Genomic DNA, 19,085 nt, shown 5'->3' on the forward strand with positions numbered 1-19,085 from the left:
TGTGGTTTAATATTCTTACAGGTTGTGATTGACCTAATCCCTAACCAAGATGAAAGATCATTGGTTGAGAACCTTGCTGGCGTTGATGATAGTCCACATGCAATGGAGGCATCACAAATTGAAGTGAGTGTAGGAGGAAGGCAGATTAATAAGGATTGTTGTAATTGCATTATTCAAGCAAACATAAATAAAGAGCTAACAATGGAGAACATGCAATTGAAGGAGAGGGTGAAAGAGTTACTTAAAATAGTTGAAAAAAAAGGCATGGAATCTCAATATAGCGAGCCTGTAGACGATCCTCAAATTGAACCTGTAGGTGTTAAACCACGAAGTCGGAGAGGCTGTGACAGAAGTCGCTATGATTACAGGGATACTCCAATTGATAGTCCATTGTGGCTCAAAACTTTGCCTAAGAGGCAGCGTAGAAATATACATATAAGTGAGCCTGCGGAAAAAGTTACAAGTATAGGAGAAGGAAAAAAATTTGTCAAAGAATATGTTGTTGTGGGCAAGGGGAAAGGAAAAATAGGTTTGGATGAAATGGAAGAAGAAATTAATATTGTACAAATGATGGAAGACAAATCTGATGAAGAGGCAGACAAGGATGTAGAAATGTTTGCCAAATATGACAAAATGAGGAAACAAGCAATTGCTGTAAGACGATATATGCAAATTTCTTTGCAATTTGTTAGATATAATGGATTATCTAATTGCCTTTTTTGTTTGTATGCATAGTATGTGAAGAAGCAATTTAAGTCTTCCAAGAAAAAAAAACAAGACGAAGAGGTGGCGTACTTGTTAAAAGCCTTGGAGGAAATAAAGTATGTAAATTAAATAGTTGAATAGTAAAGTATAATATATGCATATCTGATTACATATTTGGGCTAAGGTTATCAAAAATAAATTTGTAAAAATAATCTGTGATTTGTTTACTTTGTAGGTTTACAAATGATATAGTTTGGGAGGAACCACCCTTTTGTTTAAATTTGTATTCCCTTTTATCTGGTGTGAATGGAGAAATGTTGACAAGAGGGGATGTAATCGACACGTATTGTAAAATTTTATTTAGGGGGGCATTCCCGTCTGGAAGCACATACAACAAGTCAATATATTGTTCAACATTCTTCACAGTAAGGAATTGATTTGATTATAGTAAAAAATAGAATTCTTTTTATTAGTTGGTTATGTATGTATGACTTTGCATATTTGTAGTCATTAATGAAATCGTCAAGTAAGTTTGCCTTCCAACACATGATAAAGACGGATAGACGAGATGAAGAGGTAAGGTATATATTTATACCTTTGTGCAGTGATAATGCACACTTCCACTTGCTGGTGGTGGACACCAAATCAATGATGTTCAATCAGTACAATTCTCTTGCAAGTGAAAGTAAATACAAATATGAATTTGAAGTAGCGGTGAGCATCTAATAATAATGATATTGTTTGTATTTTAATATAAATGCTAGTTGATGGAAAATGGAAATTTCCTCTTCAATCTTCAGGTATCAGATTTTAAATTATATAGTCGTGAGCACGTTGCTGCTATTCATCCAAACTTGGAAAGGCATTATCCGTTTGATATATGTGTCTCTCGCACAATTGAATGTCCACAACAACAAGCAAGGTAAATCGAGCACAACGTGTGAATATAAATAATTGATAAAAAAATATTGACAATTAAAATGCTGTTGTTCTTTACAGCGTTGATTGTGGCTTCTTTGTGATGCAATACATTCGATGTCTCCTATATGATATGAAGATGGACTTCAAACAAGGAGACATGAAAAAGATTAGAATTGATGTAATGGTAGCAATTTTGAGGGATAAATATTTTCAAACATTGGATTAAATATCCAGTCTTGTAAGGCAAAAACTTGTATAGAATGTAAATGCAATTATTACGTAGTGTAGGACTTTTAATATCTTTGTATGTAGTCTTTGTTGTATAATATGGTGGTATGTAGTGTATGAGAAGATTAGAAACTATCACTGGAATATTAATAATATTGCATAGTGATTAGTCAGAAATATAAATCACAAAATACAAAATGCAATGCTGGTGCTTATCAGTGGAAAGAGACAATGTATATAAGTTGTAATGCACACCATTTCTATCTTCTCAAAACTGAAAACATGGTAACGATTAGGATTGTTTAAAAAATCAAATAGGCTCGGACCAACAGTCAGTTTCCAGAGCACGTCACTAGGTTCCGTGCCAACTGCCACGGAGCAATACCTTATTAGCAATGGGGTATAAATACGTTTTGACACCAGATATACCATCTTCCCAGTTAGAACTTCACAGGGAACATGATTTCGGGTAGAACCAAGTAGGGGAGGGCCATCAGTGGGTTTTGGTCAAAACCCACTGATGGACCTTGACACCTCTGATTGGACCCATTTCAGCTCTAGTGGTATTCTGGAGTTGCAAGGACTCAGAAGATGGTGGCAAATCATTATTTATATATATATATATATATATGTGCTGGGAAAAAATAATATAAAATCAGCCTTCGTTGGGCCTGATATGCTTGGATATCAGGCCCAACGGGGGCCTGATATGAGGGCATATCAGGCCCAACGTGGGCCTGATATGAGTATCAATTAATAAAGCATTATTCTTTCTCCCCCTAATATAAAGAAAGGAACGCATGCTAACAGGGGCCTGATCAAAATAATAAAATAACATCAATTTTAAAAGTCACTTTCCATACGGTAGAAAAGAAAAGCTGTGCAGTGTTCCGTGCCAACTGGCACGGAGCCATACCTTCTAATCCATGGTGTATAAATTATATTTTACACCATATATACCATATCCCCACCAAGACCTTCACAGGGGAATTGATTTCTATTATATCCAAGTAGGGGAGGGGCATCAGTGGGTTTTGGTCAAAACCCACTGATGGACCTAGACACCTCGGATTGGACAGATTTTAGTTCTAGTGGTATTCTGGAGTTTCAAGGACTCCATATCTGGTGGCAAATCATTATTTAAATTTCTAAAGGTGCTGGGAGAAAATTAAAATACAATCAGCCTCCATTGGGCCTGATATGCTTGTATATCAGGCCCAACGTGGGCCTGATATGAGTGCATATCAAGCCCAACGTGGGCCTGATATCCAAGCATATCAGGCCCAAAGTGGCCTTGGTACTGTTCCGTGCCAATGGCACGGAGCCATACTTCGTAATACATGGTGTATAAATTATGTTTGACACCATAAATACCATCTCCCCAGCAAGACCTTCACTGGGGACTTGATTTCATGAAAATCCAAGTAGGGGAGGGCCATCAGTGGGTTTTGGTCAAAACCCACTGATGGACCTAGACACATCGGATTGAACCCATTTCAGCTCTAGTGGTATTCTGGAGTTGCAAGGACTCAGAATCTGGTGGCAAATAAATGTTTAAATATTTATAGGTGCTGGGAAAAATTTAAAATACAATCAGCCTCCGTTGGGCCTGATATGCTTGGATATCAGGCCCAACGTGGGCCTAATATGAGTGCATATCAGGCCCAAAGTGGCCTTGGTATGGTATCCTTTCTTATATATTTATACTACCTCCCCTTTTCTATAAACTCAAAATGTGCTACCATGCTCCTTATGAAAAATTAAATGGCAACTGGCACGGAGCCATACTTCGTAATCCATGGTGTATAAATTATGTTTGACACCATAAATACCATCTCCCCACCAAGACCTTCACAGGGGACTTGATTTCATGAAAATCCAAGTAGGGGAGGGCCATCAGTGGATTTTGGTCAAAACCCACTGATGGACCTAGACACATCGGATTGAACCCATTTCAGCTCTAGTGGTATTCTGGAGTTGCAAGGACTCAGAATCTGGTGGCAAATAAATGTTTAAATATTTATAGGTGCTGGGAAAAATTTAAAATACAATCAGCCTCCGTTGGCCCTGATATGCTTGGATATCAGGCCCAACGTGGGCCTGATATCCAAGCATATCAGGCCCAAAGTGGCCTTGGCACTTATAAATGGCAACTGGCACGGAGCCATACTTCGTAATCCATGGTGTATAAATTATGTTTGACACCATAAATACCATCTCCCAACCAAGACCTTCACAGGGGACTTGATTTTCTGGAGTTGCAAGGACTCAGAATCTGGTGGCAAATAAATGTTTAAATATTTATAGGTGCTGGGAAAAATTTAAAATACAATCAGCATATCAGGCCCAATGGAGGCTGATTGTATTTTAAATTTTTCCCAGTGCCTATAAATATTTAAACATTTATTTGCCACCAGATTATGAGTCCTTGCAACTCCAGAATACCACTAGAGCTGAAATGGGTTCAATCCGATGTGTCTAGGTCCATCAGTGGGTTTTGACCAAATCCCACTGATGGCCCTCCCCTACTTGGATTTTCATGAAATCAAGTCCCCTGTGAAGGTCTTGGTGGGGAGATGATATTTATGGTGTCAAACATAATTTATACACCATGGATTACGAAGTATGGCTCCGTGCCAGTTGCCATTTATTTTTTCATAAGGAGCATGGTAGCACATTTTGAGTTTATAGAAAAAGGGAGATAGTATAAATTTATAAGAACGAATAACGTTGGGCCTGATATCCAAGCATATCAGGTCCAACGGAGGCTGATTATATTTTAAATTTTTCCCATGACCTATAAATATTTAAATAATTATTTGCCACCAGATTATGAGTCCTTGCAACTCCAGAATACCACTAGAGCTGAAATGGGTCCAATCCGATGTGTCTAGGTCCATCAGTGGGTTTTGCCCCTACTTGGATTTTCATGAAATCAAGTCCCCTGTGAAGGTCTTGGTGGGGAGATGGTATTTATGGTGTCAAACATAATTTATACACCATGGATTACGAAGTATGGCTCCGTGCCAGTTGGCAGGGAACAGTGCACACCTTTTCTTTTCTACCCTATGGAAGGTGACTATTAAAATTGATGTTATTTTATTATTTTGATCAGGCCCCTGTAAGAATGCTTGGAGTTTATATTAGGGGGAGATAGAATACTGCTTTATTAAATGATATTCATATCAGGCCCACATTGGGCCTGATATGCACTCATATCAGGCACACGTTGGGCCTGATATTCAAGCATATCAGGCCCAACGGAGGTTGATTGTATTTTAAATTTTTTCCAGCACCTATAAATATTTAAATAATGATTTGCCACCAGATTCTGAGTCCTTGCAACTCCAAAATACCACTAGAGCTGAAATGGGTCCAATCCGATGTGTCTAGGTCCATCAGTGGGTTTTAACCAAAACCCACTGACGGCCCTCCCCTACTTGGATTTTCATGAAATCAAGTCCCCTGTGAAGGTCTTGGTGGGAAGATGGTATTTATGGTGTCAAACATAATTTATACACCATGAATTAGGAAGTTTGGCACCGTGCCAGTAGGCACGGAACAGTGCACACCTTTTCTTTTTCTACCCTATGGAATGGATTACTACACTCCCTTTGTGCATGTTTTAACACATCTATATTTCACTACATATTAATGTGACTTTGAAATTACGAACCCCTTCCTGTTGAATTGAAATGTATCACATTTTTATTTGACACAATGGAGATATGGTGTGAAGTATTATTTCTGCCTTGCAGGTGATGGTTTACACTTCTCATACCTACCATAAAACTGTAACACAAACTAAATACTCCATAAACGTATATAACAGAAATATCACTTTTAACAACTGTTTGTCTTACAAACCTATTTATGTACTTCATACAAAACATATGCCTCAACTCTTCCAATTTACAATTCAATCAAGATCTAGGGGCTGGCGGCATTCTACAGGTCCTTCGATTATGGCCCAATTGTTTGCACCTGCTGCATTTGATTTTTACCTTCCCATTATGTTTTGACTCGATCCTTGCCTTCTTTCGCCTACCAGGCTGCACAAAGCTACGGGGACATAGCACTATAATGTTGTTGACACCCCTAGGCCAAAATTCTTTGCTTCGACAGGGGTAAATACGATCCATGTATGTCATTTTCCAATTATGTGAATGAAAGTAATGCTCACAATATGGGAGTGTATCCATGTTCCGGTGAATTATGACGGCATTTGCATGTGAGCAAGGCAATCCTGAAATTTGAAACTCCCCACAGTTACAATATTTCCTCTCCAAATCAACAATGTATGAAGCACCCCATGTCTCTACTTCCATTTCGGATTGAGAGTAGGGGTGGACTTTATATTGTCTAGCTTTCTCCCTCCTTGATTTCATTTCTTTGGTAGCATGAGGTGTCAACGCTACATACCATTTCGACGTTTCCTCCTTTCGGTTACAGAACCATTGAACTACCTTTCTTCGGGTATAATCAATTAACCTGTTTATCGGAAGTTCATGCGTCTCCTTGAACAAAGCATTTAAACTCTCTACACAATTGGTAGTTAGCATTGTGTACCTTCTCCCACTAAAGTGTGCATTAGCCCATCTTTTAGGGTCAATGTTCTTAAGCCACTTATGAGCATCTGGATGTTTTTCAAGCATGGACTGCATTATGAGATCATATTGTAGTGTTGTGTTTGCTCGGTGCTGCCCAAAACAACCCTAAACCCGACCTGCCGCAGATCTGTTATTATATTGCAAGACATGTGGTGGCAACAAAAGCATGATGGGCGATGGGTAGACTTTCCTAATTGCTGCTATAATGCCACGATGTCTATTCGATACTATACTCATTGACTATCATCGACATTAAAGAATCTCTTCGTATGATCCAGAAATCACTCCCATGCAGACCCACATTCAACTTCAGCGATTCCAAACGCTACTGGGAGGACATTGTCATTAGCATCTATTGATGTAGCCATCAACAACACACCCGGATATTTGCCTCTTAGGTGTGTGGCATCAATTCCAATTAATTTACGCAGATAAGACCTGAATACTCTCCTACAAGCTCCAAAATCCCAAAAACATCGTTGGAACTGATTATCCCAATTCCTGTGTAGTGCAACATAGGTTTCAGGATCCCTTACTCTTAACTCACGCAGATATAGTGGAAGATCTCTATATGCTTGATCATAATCTTCAACAACTTTCTTCATCGCTTTCTCTCGAGCTATGTAAGCTTTTCTGTAGGATATGGTCACTCCGAACCTGACTTTTATATCTGCTATAATCATACTTGGCTTGTATTGTTCATTAGCAAGAAATTGCTCTTCAACAAAAGAAGCTACAAAGGATGAAGAGCATGCTTGATGATCAGCACTTTCCCTAATGGTGCCACATTGGTGTTCCTTTATATATTTCGTAACAATGAACTCGACATCCCCCCTGGCAACTACTCTCCACTTACACGGTTGATTGAAGCAGATAACTTTTACTTTATTTTTCCTAGTGTCAACTGGGTTATATCTCATATGTTTAACCATGGCATGCTTCACAAGTTGATTCTTGAACTCTTGTCGAGACTGAAATATCTGTCCTACAAAAAATTCATGCTGATCTGTTGCCTCTTCAATTGGCCTTTGGAGCAATCGAGAATTTAGAATATATGGATCATCAGCTATTGGGAACTCCTCCTCTAAGTCACTATACTGCTCTTGAGATATTTCATATTGTTCAATCTGCATATCATCAGCAAAGAATTCTTGTACATCTGTATTGCATTGCATTTCCTCTCCATTTCGGTTATAATACCCTTCCTCCTCACTCCAACTAGGCTCATAGTAATCAACAAGTGTTGCACACGGGTTCAGAACCTCATCTTCTTGAATACTAGCTTCTTCATTTAGATCAAATGTGAAATTACTGCTTATATTTCTATTTGTGTTATGCACACAACTTTACTGTGAAGATGATGGAATATTTGTTCTGGATACTTCTCCTACATTATCCGCATGTCCAATGCTAGAAGTTGCATCAAGAGTATTCCATATCTCAGATAGAATTTCGTCAGTTATATGATCATCCCTGATAAAGAAATTACAAACTATTTTAGTAAATTTGCAACTCCATAATCTTTTTATGTAGTTAAATTGTAATTTTGCTCAAAATAGGAAGGGTATGATGTAAAAGAAAAGTTTTAACCACATTACACATTATCGATATCAGGCCCACGTTGGGCCTGATATCATATATATCAGGCCCACCTTGGGTCTGATATCTATGATATCAGGCCACTTTTGAAGCAGATACTTCTTGTAAACTAGGCCCACCACTGACTAAACCATAAACCATAAATAAACAATTTTTAGCCAAACTTATCTATTTACGTCAAAAACTAACATGAATTAAATCGATTAAGTCTTCTATTACATCATAATTCAGGTGTTATTGAATATTATTCCCTACACAACCAAAAATAACCATAAAACCACTTTTTGCTGCCACCCTTCACACACAAATGGTGTACTTTTTATTTACCTTCACTAGCCTATTTTACAGTAAAAAAATCCATACATACATGTCTAAATCTTTAAATGTGTGCTTCTACTAATTTCCCTCTTGCAAGAAGTTTGTCCTTCTCGGCTGACCTTCTTAACTTAATTTGTCCTTCGTCTCCACTAGCAACTCTTACGCAATTATGCCATAAACCTAACTCGTCTATTGCAATCGCCAACCGCCACGAGCAATAATGGCAAGCGCAGGGTTCATATATTTTTTTTTCTTTCAAGTTTATAACACCACACAGAGGGATAAAGGGAGAGAGACGGTGAGAAGACGTGTATCCGAACCACAAATTATTTTGCTATTCTACTTTCGGCTTGGATGCTTGGAAAAATGTGTTTGAAAAAGGCGGTTGCCAGGTTAGCCAGAGGGTTAATCTGGGAATTGACTTTGGTAAACTCCGTCTTTTGGTAAATACAAAATCGTGATACGTTTTTTGATAAATACATTAACCTTTATACGCCTTTTGGTAAATTGCCGAAAAAAAAACGACGACTTTTAGTTACTTAATACGGTAAAACAGAGGAAACAGATCATGCGCGGAACCACTTATTTTCAGTGTTCATATTCCCCTTCTCGACGGGGACGAGCGGTGTTTCAGTTTGCCGGGCGGCGGAGCGGCGACCACGTGGGCGGCGCGGGGCTGAAGTGGGCGGAGACGACTCGGGAGTTCAGGAGCTCCAGTATCGGCGGGAAGGTGACGCAGCGCGGCACTTTGTATTGGTTGATTGACGCCCCACTTGAGATGGCGTAGTCCATGAGATCCTCAAACGTGCCGCCGCGCACTACGCGGATCTCCAGCGGCCCGATTGACCCATCCGCCACGCGGCACTGCCGGTAAACCGCGTTCAATGTCTCCTCCATTGCCAGGCAGCACCGCTCCATTACTCCGTCGCGCTGCAACACCTCCAGCGCTTCATCGCCGTTGTAGACCCCCTTGGCGAGCAGTTCCCAGTAGATGACGTAGTGTCCGGGGATGGACTTGGTGTAGGCGTGGCTCGTGTACTCCACCACGGTGCCGTCGTAGGGTCTCAGCAGCGCCGACGCGCTCCCCACTGCCCGCTGTAGCTCCGCCTCGTCGGTCTTGTCGGACTCGATGCTGAGGAGCACGTTCTTGCGGCGGACGAATCGGAATTGCGGCGCCGTGTTATAGAACCCGGTCACCCTCAGAATATCACCCACACAGTAGCGGTTTAGACCGGCGTAGGTGGTGATCACCAGCTCGTATTCCTTGCCTACCTTCACGTCCGCCAGATCCACTAGCCGCTGGGACTGGTTCTGGACGTGGTCGTCGCCGTGTGGGAGGAACTCGAAGTAGCCCATGTTAGGCATGATGGTGTAGGAGACCTCCGAAGGTTCACATATGGGACGGAGGTTGAGTCCGAAGTAGCACTCCGAGGAGGCGTACATGGTGCAAACCATGGGGAGGCCACCACTGTAGTACTCCAGGGTGGAAATGTACTGCGCCATGGCGCCCGTCACGATAACGTCGAGGTACTTGGTGTTGGGCCAGATGCGGGTGACGATGCCGGCCCAGTCACCATTGCTGCACTCGGCAGCTAAGAATCCCGCTAGCTCCGGGTCCGGTTGGCTGAGGAGCTCGGCCACGGCGGCGCGGACCGAGGGATCGGTAACTTTGGTGGTGAGAGAGCCGGCGGCGATGTCGTTGCAGAGGTCCTGCCAGTGGAGCTGGAGGAAGCGGATAGCCCGGAGGAGTCCGGAGGCGAAGACGGCCCCAACGCGCAGAACGTCGAGGCGCTGAAGCAGGCCGCAGAGCATCTGAGCGTACACGCTCTGAAAGGAGTCGGTGCAGAGGATGGCGGCGGTGGGGCTGGTGTACACATTGTAGGGGTCGTAGGGGCGGTTCTTGAAGTGCTCTCTCTTGATGAAACTCGTCAAAAGGGGCCGAGCCGTCAACTCGCCGGGAGTCTTCATCTCCGATTTTACGAAAAGGAAATAGAGCCCCTTCCCTTGGTCCAGCCCCGGCACGTAACTGATCAATTCCGAAAGTTAAGCTTGAAAAATTTTACAGAATTATTCATTGATTCTGGAAGTAGACGAAGAGGGCAAAATTACCAGTTCATCACGGGCATTTGTAGGCTGTGAAGGAGTTGCCGGCGGTCAAGGTCCTCTTTGATGGTCGGTATCAGCTTTCTCTCCCCAGCAGACGTCCCGGAGCTTCAAATTACATCAAACACATTTGTGCATAATAAACAAAACAACTCGGGGAAACACGAAAGATTAATATATAGGAAATGTACCTGGTGAGAAACTCGGAGATTGGGTGGGCGGAGAGGATGGCGGAGCAGTCTCCGTTGGCGATTCTCAGTATATCTGGCTGCAGGTCCTCGTAGGTAACCACGGGGACCTTGGCCTTGAAGGCGGCACGGTCGGTGGCGCCGTCGAGCCCGTACCTCCGCAGATACTCTGTCTCTGCGTTGCGCTTCAGTATCTCCGCCAATACCTTCTTCTGCACCTCGTCCGTGTTTGCCGTCATCTCCTCGATTAACCTCAGCTTCTCCGAGTCCTTCTCGTTGGTGGCGGGCCCGAGCTTGGCCACAGCGCTCCCGCTCTCCGTAAGCACCACCATCTCAACGACCATTCTTTTGGTTTACCGCAACGTCAAGCAGCTAGCAGAGGTAACAAGCTCTGCGATCTGAAAGAGGATAAGAAAGTAATGGAAGAGGAGGGATGGAGAGGTCATCGCCTGAGCGGCAGGCAAATTATTTATAGGCGGAGGCGATCGTTGGATGGGCGGTGGCTCCGCGGACGGACTGACGGAGCAACAGGCCTGTGTCAGGAAGTCTCCGCTCTCGACGCAACACTGGGGGCCCTGTGGTCCCTCGAACCCGAGGTCCACCACCCAATATTCCCTGTCTCCGTCCACTTCGACACCCTTGCGCATGGTTCCAGCCGGACAAGCATCTCCGCCGGCGATCCTCCTTCGCTCCGCGGCCGGGACTGAATAGAATCACAATACACTCCAACTTTACTCTCCGGCCGTTCTCTGCTCACTTTGCCGGTCATGGTTTTGGACAGAATGAAATCTCCCACCTGGAATTTCTTGTGCAAAAGATTATTCACTTGTCCCAACACCTCTCCCAATTTATTCACCTGGTAAAAAACGATTCACTGATTCTAGCGTCCTCACTAACTCTCTCTAAAAAAAAAAAATAAAAAAAATAATTAATCAGACAGACAGAATAACTATAAATCAGGAAGTGTTCATAATGGATAGTCCAAAAATCTAATATTTTTTAGGTGCGTGTCCTATTTAAAAAAAAAAATTACTATAAATTCATCATAGTTATAGCTCAAAACGTAACTAAGTAGTGAGCATAGAGCAAATTATTCTTTCGTCTTTCACTAACTCATCTCTAGATTAATAGGGAGGATGTAAATCATGGATGATCTTATCGATTCTATTCATTTATTCGGTATCATGATGACAAAAGATGAATACATTCATCCCAACACCTCATCATTCATTTGGTATCATGATATCATCATGAGAGAGTTAATGATACTTGAGTGCCCAGATGGATGAGAGGCTGGGTGTCTTTGAATATCAGGATTTATGTCTCGTCAGTGTTGAAATTCAACCCCACATGCTCAATATGTAAACCATCATCTATTTAACATTTCAGCTAGCCGGTTAACCCCTCGTGGAATTTAGTTATTCCATAAATTGGCAGAGAGAAATAGAAGAATTAATCAGTTTGATTAATTTGTTAAAATATTATTTTATTATGTAAGTTATTTGATAATAATGATAATTATATAATTTAATTAATTCTCATCTAGCAACGTATTTTCTCAACAGTTGCCATTAGACTGGCCATTGTTTTTGTTTTTCAAGGATTAGCACATGAGAGTTCAATCACTAGACTACTTTATTATACAAGACAGCCAGCTAAAGCCATGCTTTACACGTTAGTTAATCAATTAATTAGTTCCATGATCTGCCGATAGGGATTGCATATTAATTAATTAATTAGCTCCATGATATGCCGAGAGGGATTGCATATTAATTAATTAATTAGCTCCATGATCTGCCGAGAGGATCTCACAGAGCCTCTTCCTCTTGTTTTTTCCCTAGATCGATCGATTTTTTCATATTTTGGTGATGCAACAATAATTTGCATGCCATTTTGGAGGCATGGGGTCGGAGAGAGCGACTCTTCAACAGCATCCTTTTCGTGGGTTTGCTTTATTAGAGTGCTGCAATGCTAGATTTATAAAATCTAATTAGCTGGGTTTTGTAAATCCAATGTAATTAACGTGGAATTTGTAAATCAAAATACTCAGGGTCCAAAATTTAATGCGCGGTTTAGAATAATTTAAAAAGAATAAGAATGAGTGTCAAAAGACAGGGTGCGGTGTACCTCTCTTTCGGCGCATGTGCAGCACGTGCGCATGGCGGTATGGGCGTGAAATTATTTTTTTCATAAACAAATCTACAGATAAAGTAAAAATTAAAATTAAAATTAATTATTATATATAAATTATTAAATTAATAATTTATTAAAAATTATTAAATAAAACTAATATATATTATTAATGAATTAATTAATATGTATATTATAAATATATATTTATGATGGTATATAAATGAATATTATAAATAAAGATAGTAAATAGAAAATATAAATAATGACGTGTAAATTTTAGTGGGATTTAATTAAAATTATTTTTTGGATTTATGATTATAAAGAGAGGTTTATAACAACATCAACAAGTTTTTTACAATTTTTTTATGGTTCTCTTTTCTACTGATATCAAAAAGTAAGAAGCTGAGTTTTTCTTTCTTCAGTTTTTTGGTGGGGGCTATCCTAAAAAGTTAAAAATCCATTTATAATTGAATATGCACTAAAAGTTATGGGTTTTTTTTTTAAAATTTTTTATGTAATAATAATATGATATAATAGGTCTCATAATAAAATTGGATTTACTGATTCACAATGTCTTTTTTATTTTGCCAAGTAAAAAAGTAAAAATCTAAAAGGATGTGTTTTTTTTAATCTCTTATATTAGTATATTGTATTTTCAACATTATTAGATAGAACATGGATATTTCAACTATGATTAATACAAATTAATAAATTTTAGTATACTAATTATGTTCATATTATAACAGTACTTTAATTTTGGCCAATACTAATGATATTATTGTAATAATTATAATTGATAACTCTTATAATATGAATGTTTATCAATATCAATTACAAATTATAACTCCTATAATATCGATAATTTATTTTTAATTAATAGTAGATATTATAGTTTAGTTGTAATAACTAAGAAATCAAAATTATGTAATAATTATAATAGTGTCAAAAATAAAATATACAAAAGATGAAAGATGGAACCTCTTTTTTATAATTAAAAAAAAAGAATGTTTAATTATTAAAATGAAAAATGAAGGATGGAAACATCTTTTTTTCTAAAGTCAAAAATAAATAGCTGTTCTTTATACGAGTAGATGCACATCTCAGTGATTACGTGCGCTGGATAACGCCAATCGGATGGACGCAGACGAAAGGCATTGGATTTAATAATTCATTCCATGCCCGCCAAACAAGTTGTTAAACGATTGTCACTGACACTGTGAGACTTGACTGTGCATGTGAAGACCACACATTAGTAGCTTAGGACATCTCCCATGAAAAACTTTACAAGTGAGATTTTCTTTTTTTTTTCATTTTCTATGTACCATTTTATTATCATATCAAAAATTAAAATACTCTTACTCTATTTTTTATTATAAAAAATCTTCATATAATTTTTTTTTATGATCCTACGTAGCTACACTCAACCATTAATCTATCTTTAAAATAAAACCTCAATTATTTATCGATGGATCACTCTTATATCACATAATTTATTAAAAAGTAGTATTAAAAAATTAAAAATTTAAAAAATAGTACAACATTTAATAAAGAATTATTACAAATAATTTATAAAAATTAATCATTTACTAATCACACTTATAGTGTGTCCAAATATACTCAACCAAGTCGGTTCAAAATTAATGATGTACTTGATTATCACATTACTCGTAGCTTATCCGAAGATATTCTTCAAACTCTTGAGTAGAGTCTTGAAATATCTATGCCGAAAGATTTTCTTCATCATTCAACCAATTGATTGCTTACTGCATCTCCTTATCCTTAATAATCATGTTGTGTAAAATAATACATGTATACATGATATCCTTCAAGTTATTCTTCTACCAAAATCGTCCTAAACCTCTGATCATTGACCAACTAGATTGGAGCACTTCAAATGCTCGCTCGATATCCTTTCTTGCAGCTTCTTGTCTTTGTTTGAATATTTTTTTCTTGGAATCTTGTGGGCACGAAATGCTCTTCACGAAAGTAGCTCATTCTGGATAAATAGCATTAGCTAAATATTATCCTTTTGTATGTGTGTCATGCATTTATTGTAAAATTAATCTATGGTGTATTTTCTTGTAGAACTTCGTTGAATAAAAGTGATTCGTTAAGGACATTGATATCATTACATGACCCTACGATTTAAAAAAAAAACGTGTTGTATCCATAAGTTTGCATATGCAACCGCTTCAAGCATAATTGTTGGGACCTCATGATTGCCTAGAATAAATGGTATTTCTAAGCAACGGGACAATTTCTCTATTCTCAATGCATATAATCAAGGCTACCCAACATGTTAGGGAAATCGTGTCTTTGTTCATACAATTCAAGCAAATGTTAGATGTCAGAAACATTAGGTCTTCTTAAGTATTGTGTCCCAAATACTTCAATCACACACTAACAGAAATTGACCAAGCAATCTAGAGGAGTTGTTTCACTCATTCATAGGTATTCATCATAAATGTCGGCAGGGGATCCATACGCCAATCGAAGGATAGCGACCATGCATTTCTAAAGGGGAAACCACGTCTTCCTGCTGCATTAACCCTCCATTTAAAATATTATGAATGATGTCTCAAGGCATTGACTATGCTAAGGAATAACTCTCTTCGTATATGAAATCACCTCAGAATACTTCATCAGGATATACTAGCTGATCAGAAAAGTAATTATTCAAGAGGTGATCATGTCTGGCTTCACAATCTTGATTTAAATACCTTCTGTGAGTTCTTCCGGAAGAACTTTGAGCTGCTAGAACTTTCATTTCTTTATGCTCAACTAGCATCAGCGTCATGTGATCCAAGTCATCATCTGAATCCACCAAAAAAATTATCCACTGTTCGTAGAGAATAGAACGCCTAGAGCGATTGAGATCATGAGACATTTGAAATAAATGAATACTATCAATGTAGTTTGAGAAGACAATGTTAGTAGAATGGAGAATTCTAGCTTCTATACATGAATATATAGAAGCATTTGTAATGGCTAGTTTATAAGAGCTATTTTTATAACGACTAATTCTAACAGTTATTTTTAAACCGGCTAGTTTTATAATGACTATTTTTATAACCGTCAATTTTATCCACCTCTAGTTTGTTAACAACTATTTTTAGACCGGCTCTTTAGTTATAACAGTCAATCATTTCTCTTAGTTTTAGAAAACTTATTTCAATACAAATAACATTAATATAAATAAAAATAAATTACATAGATGAAATAAAAATAACAAATTTTATAAAGATAATCTTTAAAACATCCAATACATACCATATTTCTTTTTAATATTTTCATAAAATTTAAAATGTAACTTAAGCTGATCTTCTGTCATTTCACTAGTATCCTTCATAAAGATTTCATACTCCTTGATTGTCATCTTGTGCTTTTGCATCTCAATTAGTTCTCGTTGTAATTCTTCCATTTTTTTACCATTTGTTATCGAATTACATGTCATCAATGTCTCTAGTTTTGGGTTTACCCTTCCTTTTCACTACCTTTTGCCCTATTGGATGAGTATGCACTTCACAATCATCTACGCCAATCATCTGGATTGAATGAGAATGTGTACCCTCTTGATTCTGAGGTCTTGGATTATTGGTTAACTTGATGACCAACTCCCTGTGGAGCATATTTCTCACAATCTCTAAGAACTCATCAAACATGTTCATAGTTGAAGGACTTATTGCAATGATTTTTCTACCATATTTTATGTGCTCTCATGAGTACATCCTCATCGCTCCACCCGCTTTCACGATATGTATAAAAGTTGTTGTATATGGCTATAAATTCATTCACCATCAGATGAAGCCTATAGAAATGTAATTTTACCTTCACCCAAGGTTACTCCACAAAACCATCAGATTAATACTTATAGTAATCCACAATCCATTTCTAGAAAGTTGGTTCCTTTTTATCAATACTAATGATTGGATTGATGTTAATATTGATTCATGCCTTTGCAAGGTGCAACTCTTCGTCCATTGACCACTTGGCTCGTTTGGAGTTACGCACACCTAAACTCCCTTCATTGCTCAACTCTGGAACCTCAGATAGTGTTGCTGTTGGACCCCGTGGTAGTTTTGATGTGATCAACCAAGTTGGTTAGGTCCTGCTGTGTTTGATCCCTGTGTCTGAGTATCCAAGAGCTTAGGAACACAGGAAGTCGAGCGAAAGACGCAGCTAGTGAGAAGGACGGCACGGGAAGGGAGCCGACGGGTTCGGTGCGTCCGAAGGACGAGAGACCTGCAGAAGAGTACTCCGGTGGGCGTGAAGAGAGTGCGCGGCGTTTGAGGGACGTTAAGCCGGGACGGAAGGCTGCTCGAGGAGAAGGTCGGGAATTGGGTTCGGGGTGAGCCCTATCCGGTTGGCCGCAATCACCCAAAAGAACGGAGCATTGGAAGCTGAAGAAACCAAGCTGGAAGCTTGGAGGCGCCCTTGAAGGCGCCTTCAACCGTGTTGAAGGTGCCCTCAACAGGTCAGATTTGACCGTTTGTGTGCGGATAAAGTTTTATCCGCTGACCGAGCTGGAGGCGCCTTGAACCTTGTTGGAGGCGTCTTGGACCCTCGGGATAGACTTTCTAGGAGCTATAAAAGAGCCCCTGGAGCTAGGTGTTAGGATCGATGGACGCGGCTAGAGAGGGGGGGTGTGAATAGCCGCCCCAAATCGTTCGTTTCTTTCTACAAATCAAGGTTAGCGCAGCGGAAATAAACAATAGAAACGACAACGGAGAATAGCAAACCTCAAACTCGATGGATGTAACGAGGTTCGGAGGTGATACTCCTACTCCTCGGCGTGTCCGTAAGGTGGACGAGCCCTATCAATCCGTCGGTGGATGAGTCCCCGGAGAACCGGCTAATAAATACTCCTTGTGGGTGGAGAAACCTCGCCACAATAGCTTGCAACAGCAATATGGAAATACAAAGAAGAGCAAGAACAAAATACACAATGAATGTACAAGTACTCGCTTGCCTTCTCGTCGACTGAAGTCCCGGATGAAGCACCAACTTCACGGACGAATGCCAACAAGCAACTCAGTAAAAGAAGCTCACCCGAAACTTCGGAGCTCAGCAAAGCTCAAGAGCACAGCTTTCAGAAGAACAGCAGCTCAGTTCAAAGGAGGAAGAAGCAGAAAGAAGTAAGTGTAGAAGCCCTTGAACTCCTTTTATAACCTGCACTCAACCTGCACTACACCTGCGAAGAACAGAAGACAGAAGACTAGCCGTTGTGAGCCAACGGTTAGGGCTGGACCGATCAGAACATCTCCTGATCGGTCCAGGAAGACCCTGATCAGTCCTGGGGACCGATCAGAGCTTCCTCTGATTGGTCCAGGGACCGATCAGCATGCATGTCCCTTCCTTTTCTCCCAAACTTCTTGCCTTCTGATCGTTGTTTCCTGATCGGTCTGCAGACCGATCAGATAACACTCAGTAGGCTACTGTTTGGTTACTGATCGGCCACCAGACCGATCCAGATACCCAGTGTATCACTGGATCGATCCACTGATCGATCCAGAGCTTGGTTTTTGCCCAAACCAACATCCGGTCAACCTTGACCTGTTGGTACATCATGCTTAGCATCCGGTCACTCCCTTGACCTGCTAAGACTCCCCAACAAGTGTCCGGTCAATCCCTTTGACCCACTTGGTCTTTCCAACACCAGATGTCCGATCACCCTTGATCCATCTGGATTTTTCCCTTGCCCGGCTTCACTCACCAGGACTTTAGCTTCACTCACTAGGACTTTTACCTGGCTTCACTAACCAGGGTTTTCCATTTCACCTAGCTTCACTCACTAGGATTTTCACCTGACTTCACTCACCAGGATTTCCCGACTGCCTGGCTTCACTCACCAGGACTTTCACTTGCCTGGCTTCACTCACCAGGACTTTCCCACTGCCTGGCTTCACTCACCAGGACTTTCACCTAGCTTCACTCACTAGGGTTTTCACAACTGCCTGGCTTTACTCACCAGGACTTTCCCACTGCCTGGCTTCACTCACCAGGACTTATCCGTCTACCTGGCTTCACTCACCAGGACTTTCCACATCCGGTCCAAAGAACGAGCTACCGAGCCCTCTCTGACCACAGTTCGGAGAACGAGCTACCGAGCCCTCTCCGACTTCCATCCGGTCCAGAGAACGAGCTCCCGAGCCCTCTCTGACCACAGTCCGGAGAACGAGCTACCGAGCCCTCTCCGACTTCCCATGTGCCAAGCTTCCATACTTGGACTTCTCCGTGTCAAGTCTCCATACTTGGACTTTTCCCGTGCCAAGCTCCTTGC

At 40.2% G+C, this 19,085-nt stretch overlaps 1 protein-coding gene across 1 annotated transcript; it reads right to left on the reverse strand.

The window, feature by feature from the left end:
- Positions 1 to 8,878: 8,878 nt before the first annotated feature.
- LOC122033447 (indole-3-acetic acid-amido synthetase GH3.8-like) lies at positions 8,879 to 11,467 on the reverse strand. Its single transcript, XM_042592467.1, has 3 exons — positions 10,676 to 11,467; positions 10,491 to 10,592; positions 8,879 to 10,407 (listed from the first exon to the last, which is right to left on the reverse strand). The coding sequence occupies exons 1-3, from the start codon at positions 11,014 to 11,016 to the stop codon at positions 9,012 to 9,014; spliced, it is 1,839 nt and encodes a 612-aa protein (XP_042448401.1). The 5' UTR covers positions 11,017 to 11,467; the 3' UTR covers positions 8,879 to 9,011.
- Positions 11,468 to 19,085: the final 7,618 nt, after the last annotated feature.

This window comes from Zingiber officinale, chromosome 11B (genome assembly GCF_018446385.1).
Source record: "Zingiber officinale cultivar Zhangliang chromosome 11B, Zo_v1.1, whole genome shotgun sequence".
Classification (NCBI taxonomy): domain Eukaryota; kingdom Viridiplantae; phylum Streptophyta; class Magnoliopsida; order Zingiberales; family Zingiberaceae; genus Zingiber; species Zingiber officinale.